The 17,704-nt window shown below is 49.9% G+C and overlaps 1 protein-coding gene across 2 annotated transcripts in view; it reads right to left on the bottom strand.

The window, feature by feature from the left end:
* Positions 1-17,704, bottom strand: part of LOC139274075 (elongin-C) — a 38,907-nt gene that overhangs the window by 8,796 nt on the left and 12,407 nt on the right. For both annotated transcript variants that reach the window (XM_070891129.1, XM_070891135.1), the window contains exons 2-3: positions 6,539-6,599; positions 4,256-4,399 (exon numbers count right to left, since the gene is read on the bottom strand). In XM_070891129.1, the coding sequence (XP_070747230.1) occupies positions 4,256-4,399; positions 6,539-6,542 (148 nt within the window). In that variant the 5' untranslated portion in view covers positions 6,543-6,599. The remainder of the gene's footprint in view (positions 1-4,255; positions 4,400-6,538; positions 6,600-17,704) is intronic.

Here is a 17,704-nt window from a genome sequence, read left to right as displayed (position 1 = left end):
CGTAGTCACAGTATTTATGTGGCTAGTGCAGTTAAGTTTCTCGTCAATGGTGACCCCCCAGGATCTTTATGCGGACTTTTCAGCGATGGCAATGTCATTAATTATCAAGGAGAGGTGGTTGGACTTTCCCTTATCGGAGATCATCATTGCCCAGCACATGGTGCGTCGCGAATGTAACTTGCGACTTATCAGCTGAAGCCTGAATATGGCACAGTTACAGCCATAGCAGCAAGTACAGGAGGCGGCGGCGAGGGGGGGGGGAGGCGGCGGCGAGGGGGGGGGGAGGCGGAGGCGAGGGGGGGGGGAGGCGGCGGCGAGGGGGGGGAGGCGGAGGCGAGGGGGGGGGGAGGCGGCGGCGAGGGGGGGGGAGGCGGCGGCGAGGGGGGGGGAGGCGGCGGCGAGGGGGGGGGAGGCGGCGGCGAGGGGGAGGAGGCGGCGGCGGCGAGGGGGGGGAGGCGGCGGCGAGGGGGAGGAGGCGGCGGCGGCGAGGGGGGGGAGGCGGCGGCGGCGAGGGGGGGGAGGCGGCGGCGGCGAGGGGGGGGAGGCGGCGGCGGCGAGGGGGGGGAGGCGGCGGCGGCGAGGGGGGGGAGGCGGCGGCGGCGAGGGGGGGGAGGCGGCGGCGGCGAGGGGGGGGAGGCGGCGGCGGCGAGGGGGGGGAGGCGGCGGCGGCGAGGGGGGGGAGGCGGCGGCGGCGAGGGGGGGGAGGCGGCGGCGGCGAGGGGGGGGAGGCGGCGGCGGCGAGGGGGGGGAGGCGGCGGCGGCGAGGGGGGGGAGGCGGCGGCGGCGAGGGGGGGAGGCGGCGGCGGCGAGGGGGGGGAGGCGGCGGCGGCGAGGGGGGGGAGGCGGCGGCGGCGAGGGGGGGGAGGAGGCGGCGAGGGGGGGCGAGGCGGCGAGGGTGGGGAGGCGGCGGAGGGGGGGGGGGCGGCGGCGGCGAGGGGGGGGGGGAGGCGGCGGCGAGGGGGGGGAGGCGGCGGCGAGGGGGGGGAGGCGGCGGCGAGGGGGGGGAGGCGGCGGCGAGGGGGGGGAGGCGGCGGCGAGGGGGGGGAGGCGGCGGCGAGGGGGGGGAGGCGGCGGCGAGGGGGGGGAGGCGGCGGCGAGGGGGGGGAGGCGGCGGCGAGGGGGGGGAGGCGGCGGCGAGGGGGGGGAGGCGGCGGCGAGGGGGGGGAGGCGGCGGCGAGGGGGGGGAGGCGGCGGCGAGGGGGGGGAGGCGGCGGCGAGGGGGGGGAGGCGGCGGCGAGGGGGGGGAGGCGGCGGCGAGGGGGGGGAGGCGGCGGCGAGGGGGGGGAGGCGGCGGCGAGGGGGGGGAGGCGGCGGCGAGGGGGGGGAGGCGGCGGCGAGGGGGGGGAGGCGGCGGCGAGGGGGGGGAGGCGGCGGCGAGGGGGGGGAGGCGGCGGCGAGGGGGGGGAGGCGGCGGCGAGGGGGGGGAGGCGGCGGCGAGGGGGGGAGGCGGCGGCGAGGGGGGGAGGCGGCGGCGAGGGGGGGGAGGCGGCGGCGAGGGGGGGGAGGCGGCGGCGAGGGGGGGGAGGCGGCGGCGAGGGGGGGGAGGCGGCGGCGAGGGGGGGGAGGCGGCGGCGAGGGGGGGGAGGCGGCGGCGAGGGGGGGGAGGCGGCGGCGAGGGGGGGGAGGCGGCGGCGAGGGGGGGGAGGCGGCGGCGAGGGGGGGGAGGCGGCGGCGAGGGGGGGGAGGCGGCGGCGAGGGGGGGGAGGCGGCGGCGAGGGGGGGGAGGCGGCGGCGAGGGGGGGGAGGCGGCGGCGAGGGGGGGAGGCGGCGGCGAGGGGGGGGAGGCGGCGGCGAGGGGGGGGAGGCGGCGGCGAGGGGGGGGAGGCGGCGGCGAGGGGGGGGAGGCGGCGGCGAGGGGGGGGAGGCGGCGGCGAGGGGGGGGAGGCGGCGGCGAGGGGGGGGAGGCGGCGGCGAGGGGGGGGAGGCGGCGGCGAGGGGGGGGAGGCGGCGGCGAGGGGGGGGAGGCGGCGGCGAGGGGGGGGAGGCGGCGGCGAGGGGGGGGAGGCGGCGGCGAGGGGGGGGAGGCGGCGGCGAGGGGGGGGAGGCGGCGGCGAGGGGGGGGAGGCGGCGGCGAGGGGGGGGAGGCGGCGGCGAGGGGGGGGAGGCGGCGGCGAGGGGGGGGAGGCGGCGGCGAGGGGGGGGAGGCGGCGGCGAGGGGGGGGAGGCGGCGGCGAGGGGGGGGAGGCGGCGGCGAGGGGGGGGAGGCGGCGGCGAGGGGGGGGAGGCGGCGGCGAGGGGGGGGAGGCGGCGGCGAGGGGGGGAGGCGGCGGCGAGGGGGGGGAGGCGGCGGCGGCGAGGGGGGGGAGGCGGCGGCGAGGGGGGGAGGCGGCGGCGAGGGGGGGGAGGCGGCGGCGAGGGGGGGGAGGCGGCGGCGAGGGGGGGGAGGCGGCGGCGAGGGGGGGGAGGCGGCGGCGAGGGGGGGGAGGCGGCGGCGAGGGGGGGGAGGCGGCGGCGAGGCGGGGGAGGCGGCGGCGAGGGGGGGGGAGGCGGCGAGGGGGGGAGGCGGCGGAGGGGGAGGAGGCGGCGGAGGGGGAGGAGGCGGCGGAGGGGGAGGAGGCGGCGGAGGGGGCGGAGGCGGCGAGGGGGTTGGGGAGGGGGAGGGGGAGGAGGCGGCGAGGGGGTTGGGGAGGGGGAGGGGGAGGAGGCGGCGAGGGGGTTGGGGAGGGGAGAGGAGGCAGCAAGGGGGAGGGGAGAGGAGGCGGCAAGGGGGAGGGGGAGAGGAGGCGGCAAGGGGGAGGGGGAGAGGAGGCGGCAAGGGGGAGGGGGAGAGGAGGCGGCAAGGGGGAGGGGGAGAGGAGGCGGCAAGGGGGAGGGGGAGAGGAGGCGGCAAGGGGGAGGGGGAGAGGAGGCGGCAAGGGGGAGGGGGAGAGGAGGCGGCAAGGGGGAGGGGGAGAGGAGGCGGCAAGGGGGAGGGGGAGGGGGGAAGGGGGAGGAGACGAGATGTGGCAGCACTGCAGAGCTTTGATATGATCCGTGGTCGTGGCTCTTTTCTCTGTCTGCAGCAAGCTGCTTCCCTGTATCATGCAGCTTCACCGGGTTGGCTCCTCTTCGTACTGCTCTTGGCATGCTCTTCCACGCTCCTCATTGGTCGCCTGGCTTGCTGGACATGGTAGAGTGAGCGATATGCCAGGCCACGTGGTTTCATATTGTGATGACACACAATTTTGCTGCCGCTGCTGGCCCAGAACAACTCATGGATGCCCAGATTTGAGCTGTTAGATCTGTTGAATCCATCTCATTTAGCACAGTGGTAGTGCCACACAACACAACTGAGGGACTCATCAGTGTGAAGACAGGACTTTAACTTCAGTAGTGATGCTATCAAGTCACACTTGGTGATCGTAACAAGTGACACTTGGTGAATTCCCACACCCAGAGTACATTCTGTGCCCTTGCTGTCACGCAGGGCTTCTTCAAGTGGTGTTCAACATGGAGGAGTAGTGATTCATCAGCTGAAGGAGGGCAGTACATGTTAATCAGCAGGATGGCTCCTTGCCCATGTTTGACCTGAAGCCATGGGACTTCATGGTGTCCAGAGTCAATGTTGAGGACTCCCAGGGACACTCTCTCCCGACTATATATCACTGTGCCACCACCTCTGGTGGGCCGGTCCTGCTGCTGGGACTGGACATACCCAGGGATGGTGATGGAGGAGTCCAGGACATTGGTTGAAAGGTATGATTCTGTGATTATGACTGTCAGGCTGTTTTGTTGACTCGTCTGTGGGACAGCTTTCCTAATTTTGGCACAAGCCCACAGATGTTAATAAGGAGGACTTTGCAGGGTCGACTGGGCCGAATGTGCCTTTGTCGTGCCAGAATCCAATGCCTAGGTTGATGCCGGGTGTTCCATCCACTTTTCAACTGATTATACAGTACTCTGTTGCAGGATTTAATGCAACTGAGTGGCTTGCTAGGCCATTTCAGAGGACAGTTAAGAGTCAACCACATTGCTGTAGGGCTGGGGTCACATGCTGGGTAAGGACAGCAGATTTCCTTCCCTAAAGGACATTGGTGAACCAGATGGGTTTTTATGACCATCCGATAGTTTCATGGTCATCATTACTGATACTAGTTTTTTTATTCCAGATTTATTTAAAACACTGAATTTAAATTCCGCAGATGCCGTCCGTGGTGGGATTTTAACCCCCATCTGCAGATTATTCATGCAGGTTTCTGGATCATTAGTCCAGTAATATAACCATATGTTACCACATGTCACCAATTGCTGATAGTTAAGTGACTGCACAACTTACCAGGGCCACTCAACATAGCTTTAATAGTGCCAGATGTCAATGCATGTTCTCGCTTTACAATAAATTCATGGCCATCAGAGGAGATCAACTTTACATACATAGCATCAGGGCCTTCACAGCCTCCGTAGGTCCTCTCTTCTCCATCTGCAAGATGTTAACACAATGTTTAATTAAACTTTCTACAATTCATTTAATTTAAATCAGTTCAAATCTACTGTAAACCAGCATCAAAATAGAAGTTTCTAAATAGTAGATACATTTAATGTACATTACAGACCAAAACATTACATTTCAAAGTGTTTTTATCTAATTTCTACATTGAGACAGATGTCATAATAGATCAAATATAACTGACTTGTAATTTTAAAACTTAAATACAAAATACTTGAAAGACATGCACTAAATGGCAATGATTGAAAGATTTTTGTTAAAAATGCAATGATTAATTAGCAACTGTTAAAGAAATATATTAGTGGAACTTGACTGTTGAGTGGCAGATACCCTCAAATGGCATACATACAACAATTCAGTTATATGTATAAAATGGAGTTGAATTTGCAGGCCCTGCGGGCGCGTACGAGGTATACACGCTCCGTAGGGACCCCGCAAGTTCCAGGTTTAGCAATGCACTGCTCAATGCAATGCAATAATCCTCAACAGATTGCATGCATCCAAAAGAAAAGGGCCTCCGCGGACGGAGAGCCGAGCCATTTGCCTAACGAATGCCCTTGAAATTCTTGCGCTGGTGAAAGCAGGCGTAAGGCCTGCTTTCACCAGTGTAAGAGTTTAAAAAAAAATAGAAAAATAAAATTTTATCACTCATTTATAAATTTTAAAACTCTATTAATGAAAGTTTATTTTTTAGCACAGTTAAATTTAATTTTGGGGAAAAGTGTTTTGTTTAAAATATTAAATTAAATGGCATTTTAATTAATTTTAAATATGTATTTTTTCAATTTCATGTGGTCATGTATTTTTTTTTAAAGTGATCTCCATTCATACTTACGGTGATTCCCGTAAGTATGAATGGAGATTCCCTTCTTTTATTGGTTGGGGAACCCGCGTGATCCCAGGGGCACTGCAAACCGCAGCACCAGGTAAATTCATAGATTTTTTGCAGATCGGAGGCATCTATCCGCGGGAATCCTCCGACTGCAATTTCTATCCCATTATAACAATATTTGAATTAAGGTTTACTATTGTTAGAATGATATTATGATAGGAACAGTATGTTTATGCTGGTTGAAGAATGCCACCTGAAAGCAAGACCTCGACAACACTTGTAGCACTACCAAGCACAAGTGTGCTTACATTCTTACAGTTATGCTTATACGACTTCAGCATTTCAAACAAGCAGCATTTTTTAGTTGAATTTATTTATATACAGATGCACTGCATTTAAACAGTATTCTAGACTATCAGACAGTGCAATTAGCAAATGAAGTTAAAACGTTTTTGGGATGAGGATGAATTCTATGTTCCAACTGATTGCCAGTGCATGGGAACTGAACACCTGATACAAAGTTTAACCATCAAGACTTCCCAGGTCAGCAACAGCATGTTCAAATGCACAGCTCAACACTGCCCAGTAAAGTACTTTAACCCAATCCCAGAAGAATTACTACTAAATCAGCATAAGTTAGTGGGCTAGCAGTGCTTAGTGCAACACTGGGTACCCAAAAAGCAGATAGATGGTCCATTCACTGAAACTGTAAAAATAAATGTTTTGGGGATCTGGGAGACACTGAAAAGTCAGTAATTATTATCCGGAGGGTGTAAGAGTCAACCATGTCGTGTGGGACCAGAGTCACATTTAGGCCAAACCAGTTGGTTTTGGTAGGTTACATTCTGATAGGTGGTTTGACAATCATCATTTTTCATGTGCCAACCTACAAATTACCAGATTTATTCAATTCAATTTCACTATTTGTCATGGTGGGATTAGAACACGATCTCTGGATTGCTAATATAGTACCATAACCACTAGACTATAGTACCCACATCTCTTATCCCAAGCACAATAAAAAGCATTCAGTAAGATTAAAAACTGGCATACTAAACAAAATACAAATTATTTTTAAGAACTCTTATTGGAATGCAAGCATTAATATAACCATTTTACAGCCTACTGATCCACAAATTGAAACCGAAGAGATACCTAAACATTAATTAATGAAATTCTTATTTTCTTGACAAACTTTAAATATGGCATACATCATACGTTGATATAGGAAAAGATACACTACACAACATATCATCCAACACAGGTGCCAGGATACTTGCCCATTTTTCCAAGAGTGACGAGCTATTAATTTTTCCCAAAAGAAATTATTCAGGTAGGGTCCTAAAAGAAACAAAAGAAAGAAGAGTGTTACCAGTAAATGATATTGATAAATGTGACCACCACCTAGATGGAAAAAAAACATTATTGCAAGAGAAAGGTACTCTTTGAACCACTTCTCACGGTTAACAAAAATGACTTGCTGATAGCATCGGTATCGAGTTATTATAGCAGAGTATTACAAACTAGAAAGAAGCCTGGATACAATGGAATTGTTTCTGTTGAATTGTGACCTGTTTAAGTTTTTTTTTTTAAATAAAGCTCTCCTAGTATTCTATGCAAACTTGCCCAATAGATGCATCTCAAAAAATGGAACTCATTTTTCATCAACACATCTACAAGTGCAGCCTGAAACCTTGCATGGTGTTTCACCCCAGAGGGACAAAAACTGACAGAGCAAAAGATACAATTGAGTTGAGGCAGGTAACTGAAGGCATCATTCAAGGCACAGCTGAAACTTTCATTTCTGCTTTTGTCACCTCCAAATTTGATTACTCCAATGCTCTACTCGCTGGCCCCTCATCCTCCATGAACTGCAACTCATCTAAAAACTCTGCTGTGTGTATCCTGTCCCACACCTGACCTACAATGGCTCCCAGTCATTCTCCCCCCACCCCCCCATTCCTCTCCCCAACTCCCATCCTGGTGTTTAAATCCTTTTATGGTTTCAACCCTTCCCATCTCTAACCTCTTCCAGACCAACAATTCCATGCAACGCCCCAGGCCCCTCTCGGCCAAGCTCTTTCATCCAGCCTCTTGTGTATCCCTCTCCTTTCGTCCCTCCATGGGAAGCCATGCTTTCAGCCAGTGCTCAGGAATCACCTTCCTAAATCGCTACAGCTCTTCACCTCCTTTGATCCTCCTTAAAATCCACCTTTCTGGCATTGCTTTTAGTCACCCCTCCTAATCTCCATTTTTTGGCTCATCAGGCATTTTTTCCTTACACTTATGAAATGTCTTGAGGCAAGTTTTCAGCAGTATCTTGAAGGAGGAGAGAGAGGTGGAGAGGTGAAGAGGTTTGGGGAGGGAATTCCAGAGCTTAGATAGCTGAAGACACGGCAAAGAAAGTGGTGGATGTACAAGAGGCTTGAGTTGTCGGAACGCAGAGTTCAGAGGTTATAGGACCAGAGGAGGTTACAGAGATATGAATGGGCAAGTCCATGGAGGGGTTTGAACATGAGGATGAGAATTTTAAAATTGACGCGTTGGTTGTACGGGAGTCAATAGAGGTCAGGGGTGTTTGGGCGAGCGGGACTTGGTGCGAGTTAGGATACGGGCAGTAGAGTTTTGGATGAGCGCAAGTTTATGGAGGTAATTTACAAGATAGTTAAAGGCATGGAAGCAGTAAATCAGGATTATTACTTCAGATTAAATGGAGAGAGTAGGACAAAGGGACACAGGTTCAAGGTAGTCAAAGGTAAAGTTGTCAGGAAGTTCTTGACACAGACAAATAAATACATTGAATAGACTCCCAGATGCAGTAGTGGAGGTAAAAAGCTTGAAATCATTTAAGATTTGACATGGCAATGGGGGACTGTAGCGTCTTTTGGGACAGATGAGCCGAGATGGGTTGAATGGTCCTCCTCGTGTAATTATCTGGTGATCTAAAATTTGAGCTATCAAATCAAACTTGAGGCACTCTGAGGGAGTGCTCGAATTCTAATAGCACAAAAAAAATCCAAATTCTACTGGGTTTTGGAATAGGATGTTGGACGAGCTACCTCCTGTGCTGACCTGCTAAATGTGGGGAGTTAGTTTTGTGCGTCTATGCACTTGCATTGCAAACACAAGAAATTACTCCACAATCGATCCCCAGTCCTGGTACATTCCCATGTTCCCATTCATATGTTGCAACAAAACAGAATTGAAAATTATGATTTCAAAGTCTCTTTTCAACCGAAGGACAGCGTGTCTTGGAGTACAATGCAGAGAAAAACAAAAACAAAATCTTATGTTATCCTATATACTTCTACAAAACTCTTTATGCACCATCTCAAGTTATCACCACTAGTCTGCACCATAATGCTGTGCAGACACAACCAAATTTAAATGACAAATCTACAAATTAATTTCACTCAAAACAAAAGCAAAATACTGCAGATGCTGGAATCTGAAATAAAAACAGAAAATGCTGGAAATCTCAGCGGGTCAGGCAGCATCTGTGAAGAGAGAAATGGGGCCAAGTTTCGGCCTGAGTTGCTCCTATTTTTTTGAAGCAACCAGTTTAGAATAGAGCATCTTAGAAATTGCAATTCTCGGCATTTAGTTTGCTCCAGTTCTAGTGAGTTAGAATAGTTTCATTTTAGAACAGATTTTTTTTCCCAAAAGGGGGCGTGTCCAGCCGCTTACGTCTGTTTTCTGTTTTGCAAGTTTAGGCAGCGAAAACTTACTCCAAACTAACTTAGAATGGAGTAAGTGTAGATTTTTTTACGCTCAGAAAAACCTTGCCTACACTTATAAATCAGGTGTAGGGAACGAGAGATAGGGGCGTGGAGGGGGGGGTTTGCAAACATTAAACACTTCACTTTTACAAATAAAGACCCATCATCAATAATAAATGATAAATCAATAATAAATCAACCAAATTTTTTTTTAAAATCAATAAATAAAAAATTAAGTTTCTATTCACTGACTGCAGCACCGGGAGTCCTCCAACAGCGTGCTGGGATGGCCCCCCCCCCCCCACCCCCGCAGTGTCTCTCTCTCTCTCTGCCTCTGTCAGTGTCTCTCTTTGACAGTGAGGGGGGAGGGGGAAGAGGACAAAGAGAAGAGGAGGAGTGGGGGGGGGGAAAAGAGGAGAGGAAAGGGGGCAACTGAACGGGCCCCACCGACTATGACGCAGTTGGCTGGCCGCTGCCGAAGACTTCGGGCAGGGCCTGCCCCCAGCAAGATGCCGGGAGGACAGGCCCCGCCGACGACGTGGAGGAATGGCTGAACAGGAGGGAGGGGGGGGGGGGGGGGGTTGCTGAATGGGAGGGAGGGAGGGAGGCCAGAGTCCGATCTTCACCCGGAGAGCCCATTCGGCCAGGGCTAGGGGCGGTATGCTTCGGGCCCCCCCCCCCCCCCCCGCAGCCTTGGGGGAAGAGGAGCTACTGCACATGCGCGCACACACTAGCGCGCATGCGCAGAGGTCCCAACAATGTTTTCAGCGCAGGGTCCTGGCTCCGCCCCCGACCCCTTATGCTGCGCCATGCCAAGCACGAAGATGTCCTGAGGAGTTCTCAGAATCACAAGGCAAGTTTTCGGCGCCCTTTTTATTCCAGAAAATCGCCGCACCTTTAGAGGGCGAAAACTTGAGCCCACAGTTTCAGGTCGAAGACCCTTCGTCAGAACTCCTGAGTAATTTCATTTCAAGGGAGTAGAGTATGTCAATCTTACACACCCATCATAATGCTTAACTGAAAGTCTAATGTCATTACTCTAAACAGCAAGTGCTAATCTCAAAAGGGCAACTGCTTCAGTTAGTTACTAAAGCCAACAGTGTGAGGGATACTACAGCTGCAGTTATTAATTGATGGAGCTTCAGTCAATTACATCATTTTAGCTATCAAGTTTAGAATGAGGCTAACTACCCTGGTTTCACTGCATTTTGGGAACTGGAATAATACAAAATCTGAGATATAGGACAAGATTTTGTTAGAAACTGGGTAAAGTTGGAACAAATGTGCATTATGCATTTGGCTACAGTATAGCTGCAAATAACTTTTGGTGCAGGACTGTGCCTCAGAATGCACTTCCACAGAATTGTGGTAAATGTTTTTCACTAAGGTACAATAGCCAGCTGAAATTTAATCTATTGTTCATGCAACCTGGACCAGGCCCAAGGACACCATCAGAGCTGTGTCCAAGCTCTAAGACTGGCAAAGAAAAATCTGTATCCACTGCAGACTGGGTAAGACCTGTATCAGCTTAGCTCAGTTGGTAGAACTCGCACAGCGAGCATAAAACCTAGGCTGTTCCTTCAGTGCAGTATTGAGGGAGTGCTGGATCAGAGGTGCTGACCTTCAGTTGAGACATTAAACCAGTGTTCTGGTCAACATTCCTCCCTCAAACATCCAAATTCACATCAATGCAATGTGCAAAATGGCTGCTCCATTTATTCACACAATAAATGTACATCATGTATGTGAAGGATTTTGGGACATTGGAGAGATGCGATAAGGCTCTATAGAATTACAAATTTGTCTGTTCTTTAAATCTCCAGGAAACACTAAAACCTGAAAAAATTCACTATGGGAAATGCTATAAACAACTACCAGCTGAGGTGGTGAGCAGGCCATGTGCTTTGAATATTATTGGCAATCTGGAAGCAGTCATAGTTCAAAGTGACCCCCATTTCAGTCAGAAAGTATCTGGACTCACTCCGCCAATCCTCAACAACTGCTGAGGAAAGCAGAGAACATATAACCTACAATTACTGAACAATCTGTTGGGAGTCCAATATGTCACATCATCCATGAAAGGAAATGCAGCCAAAAACATTACCAATTCACTTTACAGCACTTAGATTTTGCTTTCCTCAACAAGTCTTGGTTTTTAAAACAGCATCAGCAAGGTGACCTTTACTCGCCCCATTTATAATTCGTCTCAATTTGAAAAAAGACACACGCAACCACAGGTGACATCCTCCCTGGAGTCGAACATACGTAGATTCAATTGAGATTGCCAGAGAGATAATACACCACTTGCTATCATATTACCTATATTTTAACCTGAATAAAACCATACTGACACTGGTCTAAAATGCTTACTTTAGTCTGTGGAGCAGTGTTTATTTAAAAAAAAAAGGTTTTCAAGTGGCACATGGAAACATTTCCACATACCTTTTACCAAAGAAAGCACTTCACAACCATTTGAGTAAATGGAGCACACAAACTTAACTGCCAGAAATATATTCACGAGGACAACTGAGTACGAGAATAGTTTGTCAACACTCACTTGATGCCCTAGAAACATCTGCTTGAATTCCCAAAAACTATTTGAAATATATCTGTTGGCCCTGTTTCTTCTCATGTCAAAAGTTCTAATTTGGTTTGAACAAGGAAATATTGCCATTGTAAAAATAAAACTCCAGGCTTCACTGCTAAGATCCATTGACACTTTTTACATACATGGTGAATCATTTTAAAAAAAAACTTGCATTTATATAGCACATTTCACAACCTCAGGATGTCCCAAAGCACTTTACAGAAGTACTTCTGAAGTGTAATCACTGTTATAATGTAAGAAACACAGCAGCCAATTTGCGCACAGCAAGCTCCCACAAATAGCATTGTGATGACAACCAGATAATTTGTTTCTGGTGTTGGTTGAGGAATAAATATTGGCAAGGACAACTCCCAAAATACTTCTTTGAAATAGTGCCAAGGGATCTTTTACATCGACCTGAGAGAGCAGACAGGGCCTCGGTTTACTGTCTCATTCGAAAGACGGCACCTCCTACAGTGCAGCACTCCCTCAGTACTGTGCTGGGGTGTCAGCCGAGATTTTTGTGCTCAAGTCTCTGGATTGGGATTTGAACTCACAACTTTATGACTCAGAGGCAAGAGTGCTACCAACTGAGTCATGGCTGACACACCGAATCAGTGAAAAACTTAGCATAATGTATTGACCCTTCAAGTACAGCAAGTTATATTGATAGAATTGCCTCTTATCAACTTGCGAAATTTTTGGGGTACAAAAATGCTCAAGGATAAGATGTTATTCTTGAGCATTCAAGTAAAAATACTTTCTTCCTTCTTTAATCAATTCTTTTCCCACCATTCTCCTCCTCTCCAAAAGGAAATAACTCCTTGCTGGCTTCTTGAGTTCCAGTCGAACTCCAATACCTCGCCATACGAGCCCAGACAGCCAGTGTCAACAAAGTATTTAACCCCTGGTATGGAGTTTCATCACAGACAAATCTATCTGGTCATCTAATGTCACAATCAGAACTCAGGACCTCAGCCAATTTCCCCATGCCTTACCAAGGAGGGCCAGGACCCAGTGCTTATCAGATCAGGAACAAACTTGGAACCTTCCTGATAGGCATTTCTCTGCTACTCACTGACTGCAAGCCATCGAACGACACAGCCTCTCTTTCTTTTGAAGAGCAATGTTTGTATTTAAAAACAAAAGAAATAGGAACAGTAGGCGGCCATTTGGCCCCTAAAGCCTGCTCTGCCATTCAATAAGATCATGGCTGTCCATCACCGCCTTAAATATATTCAATGACCCAGCCTCCACAGCTCTCTGGGGCAGAGAATGCCACAGATTTACAACCCTCAGAGAAGAAATTCCTCCTCATCTCAGTTTTAAACGGGCGGCCCCTTATTCTGAGACTATGCCCCCTAGTTTTAGTTATCCACCTTGTCGAGCCCCCTCATTATCTTATGTTTTGATAAGATCACCTCTCATTCTTCTGAACTACAATGAGTATAGGCCCAAACTACTCAACCTTTCTTCCTAAGTCAATCCCATCTCCAGAATCAACCGAGTGAACCTTCCCTGAACAGCCTCCAATGCAAGAATATCCTTCCTTAAATACAGAGACCAAAACTGTATGCAGTACTCAAGATGTGGCCTCACCAATACCATGTACAGTTGTAGCAGGACTTCTCTGCTTTTATACTCTATCCCCCCTTGCAATAAAAGCCAACATTCCATTTGCCTTCCTGATTACTTGCTGCACCTGCATACTAACTCTGTTTCATGCACAAGGACCTCCAGGTCCCTCTATACTGCAGCACTTGGCAATTTCTCTCCATTTAAAATTATAATTTGCTTTTCTATTTTTCCTGCCAAAGTGGATAACCTCACATTTTCCCAAATTATACTCCATCTGCCAAATTTTTGACCACTCATTTAACATGTCTATATCCCTTTTCAGATTTCTTGTGTCCTCCTCACAATTTGCTTTTCCACCCATCTTTGTATCAGCAGCAAACTTGGCTACATTACACTCGGTCCCTTCATCCAAGTTATTAATATAGATTGTAAATAGTTGAGGCCCCAGCACCGATCCCTGCTGCACCCCACTAGTTACTGTTTGCTAACCGTAAAATGACCAATGTATCCTGACTCTCTGTTTTCTGTTAGTTAACCAATCCTCTATCCATGCTAATATATTACCTCAAACCCAGTGAATTTTTATCTTGTGCAGTAACCACTTGTGGCACCTTATCAAATGCCTTCTGGAAATCCAAATACACATCCACTGGTTGCCCCTTATCCACCCTGCTCATTTCATCCTCAAAGAACTCCAACAAATGTCAAACATGATTTCCCTTTCATAAAACCATGTTGATTCTGCTTGATTGAATTGTGCTTTTCCAAATACCCTGCTACTGCTTCCTTAACAATGGACTCCAACATTTTCCCAACGACAGACATTAGAAAACTATAGACCAATTAGCCTGCTTTCTGTCTGCCTCCTTTTTAAAATTGGAGCGTTACATTTGTGGATTTCCAATCCGCTGGGACCGCCCCAGAATCCAGGGAATTTTGGTAAATTACAACCAATCGCTGCAACCACTTCTAAGACCAGAGGATGTGAGCCATCAGGGACTTGTCTGCCTTTAGTCCCATTATTTCCCAGAGTACTACTTTTTTAGTGATAGTATAAAGTTCCTCCCTCCCTGTAGCCCCTTGATTATCCACTATTGGGATGTTTTTAAATCGCCCTTTCAGTTTTTGTACATTTATCTTCTTCTCGGTCTGGCTTGGCACCTGCAGCTGAGACTCTTTGTGGAGACCAAATTCCGTCTTCCCAAAGAGGACACCCTTCATCTTGTCGCCTGACATTACCACCATGCTAAGTGGAATAGATTAAGCACAGATCAGGATACAACTTGGAGGTGCTGGTGTTCCCATGCAATGCTACCCTTGTCCTTAGTGTGCCAGCTGTGATTCAGTGGGCATAGAAACATAGAAAATGGATGCAGGAGTAGGCCATTCGGCCCTTCGAGCCTGCACCACCATTCAATAAGATCATGGCTGATCATTCACCTCAGTACCTCTTTCCTGCTTTCTCTCCATACTCCTTAATTCCTTTAGCCGTAAGGACCATATCTAACTCCCTCTTGATTATCATCTAATAAACTGGCATCAACAACTCTCTGTGGCAGGGAATTCCACAGGTTAACAACTCAGTGAATAAGTTTCTCCTCATCTCCGTCCTAAATAGCTTACCCCTTATCCTTAGACTGTGACCCCTGGTTCTGGACTCTCCCAACATCGGGAACATTCTTCCTGCATCTAACCTCTCCAGTCCCGTCAGAATTTTATATGTTTCTATGAGATCCTCGCTCATCCTTCTAAACTCCAGTGAATACAGGCCCAGTCGCTCCAGTCTCTCCTCATATGTCAGTCCTGCCATCCCAGGAATCAGTCTGGTGAACCTTCGCTGCACTCCCTCAATAGCAAGAACGTCCTTCCTCAGATTAGGAGACCAAAATCAACACAATATTCCAGGTGAAGCCTCACCAAGGCCCTGTACAGCTGCAGCAAGACCTCCCTGCTCCTATACTCAAATCCCCTAGCTATAAAGGCCAACAATCCATTTGCCTTCTTCACCGCCTGCTGCACCTGCATGCCAACTTTCAATGACTGATGTACCATGACATACAGGTCTCGTTGCAGTTCCCCTTTTCCTAATCTGCCGCCATTCAGATAATAATCTGCCTTCATGTTTTTGCCACCAAAGTGGATAACCTCACATTTATCCACATTATACTGCATTTGCCATGCATTTGCCCACTCACCTAACCTGTCCAAGTCACCCGGCAGCCTCTTAGCATCCTCCTCACAGCTCACACCGCCACCCAGCTCAGTGTCAGCTGCAAACTTGGAGATATTACACTCAATTCCTTCATCTAAATCATTGATGTACATTGTAAATAGCTGGGGTCCCAGCACTGAGCCCTGCGGCACCCCACTAGTCACTGCCTGCCATTCTGAAAAGGACCCGTTTATCCCGACTCTCTGCTTCCTGTCTGCCAACCAGGTCTCTATCCACGTCAATTCATTACCCCCAATACCATGTGCTTTAATTTTGCACACCAATCTCTTGTGTGGGATCTTGTCAAAAGCCTTTTGAAAGTCCAAATACATCATATCTACTGGTTCTCCCTTGTCCACTCTACTAGTTACATCCCCAAAGAAATCTAGAAGATTTGTCACTGCTTTCCAAATGCGCTGCTATTTCATTTTTAATAATTGATTCCAACATTTTCCCCACTACTGATGTCAGGCTAACCGGTCTACAATTCTACCTTTTCTCTCTCCCTTCTTTTTTAAAAAGCGGTGTTACATTAGCTATCCTCCAGTCCATAGGAACTGATCCAAAGTCGATAGACTGTTGGAAAATGATCACCAATGCTAGGGCCACTTCCTCAAGCACTCTGGGATGCAGACTCAGGCCCTTGGGATTTATCGGCCTTCAATCCCATCAATTTCCCTAACACAATTTCCTGACTAATAAGGATTCCCTTCAGTTCCTCCTTCTCGCTAGACCCTCGGTCCCCTAGTATTTCCGGAAGGTTATTTGTGTCTTCCTTCTTGAAGACAGAACCAAAGTATTTGTTCAATTGGTCTTCCATTTCTTTGTTCCCCATTATAAATTCACCTGATTCTGACTGCAAGGGACCTATATTTGTCTGCACTAATCTTTTTCTCTTCACATATCTATAGAAGCTTTTGCAGTCAGTTTTTATGTTCCCAGCAAGCTTCCCCTCATACTCTATTTTCCCCTTCCTAATTAAGCCCTTTGTTCTCCTCTGCTGAATTCTAAATTTCTCCCAGTCCTCAGGTTTGCTGCTTTTTCTGGCCAATTTATAGGCCTCTTCCTTGGATTTGACACTATCCCTAATTTCCGTTGTTAGCCACGGGTTGAGCCACCTTCCCCGTTTTATTTTTTACTCCAGACAGGGATGTACAATTGTTGAAGTTCATCCATGTGATCTTTAAATGTTTGCCATTGCCTATCCACCGTCAACCCTTTAAGTATCATTCGCCAGTCTATTCTAGCCAATGCACGTCTCATACCATCGAAGTTACCTTTCCTTAAGTTCTTGTCTGAGTCTGAAGGTTGTGGGTTCAAGACCCACTCCAGGGAACTTAAAGCATGTAATCCAGGCTGACAGCCCGGTACAGTATTGAAGTTGTGCTGCACTATCGAAGGTGCCTCCTTCCGGGTGAGATGTTAAACTGAGGCTTCAACTGCCCTCTCAAGTAGACATAAAAGATGCTATGGCACTACTTTATGAAGAGCAAGGGGGTTATCCCCGGTGTCCTGGCCAATATTTATCCCTCAACCAACATAGCTAAAACAGATTATCTGCTCACTGCTGTTTATGGGAGCTTGCTATTTGCAAATTGGCATCACGTTTCCAACATTACAACAGTGACCATACTTCAAAAGTACTTCATTGGCTGTAAAGCACTTTGGGACAGTCAAAGGTCATGAAAGGCACCATATAACTGCAAGTATTTCCATTTTCATCCACTGCGTGATTTACCTATCTTAAGAAAGGGATTTATGAACTTCTCAGATGAGCAAATGCAATATAGAATATGCAGCTGCACAACAGGAAAGTTCCAGGCTCAACACCAAATCATTCCCTCCACTTGGTGCCGAGAAGCAGGACCTGAGGCTCTGACTCTCTCTCTTGCCCCCCCACCATGGCGGGCCGAGGGCCGAGAGAGCGAGACACGGGGGGGGGGGATCAGAGGGGAGAGGGGGAACTCGGAAGATGGATAACGTTTTTCCAACCCCCTACAAGGGACATTGTTGGAGTGGATGATATCCAGAAGTCACGACACTGTCACTATTTACTTCATACCCAATACATTTGCAATCCGCACACAATGTCTCATCTATGGTGGGGTGGGGTGGGGGTTAAAGGATGTACTTGGACTGGGGTAAGGCACTTCGGCTGGGAGAGGCATGCACTTGGACTGGGGTAAGGTACTTTGGCTGGCTCTTGCTGTCTTCTGGGGAGCTCTGTCCTTTGTTGCTTCAGGAAGCCAAAGTGGATCGAGTTACAATTTGCAAAGTCAGTGAGACCTTGGGATGGGCGGTTCCAGTTGCACATTCCAGTGAAACTTCAGGGCGGGGCTTATCCTCCAAG

Source organism: Pristiophorus japonicus, chromosome 1 (assembly GCF_044704955.1).
Source record: "Pristiophorus japonicus isolate sPriJap1 chromosome 1, sPriJap1.hap1, whole genome shotgun sequence".
Lineage (NCBI taxonomy): Eukaryota > Metazoa > Chordata > Chondrichthyes > Pristiophoridae > Pristiophorus > Pristiophorus japonicus.
This window is presented reverse-complemented; position numbering and strand designations above follow the sequence as displayed.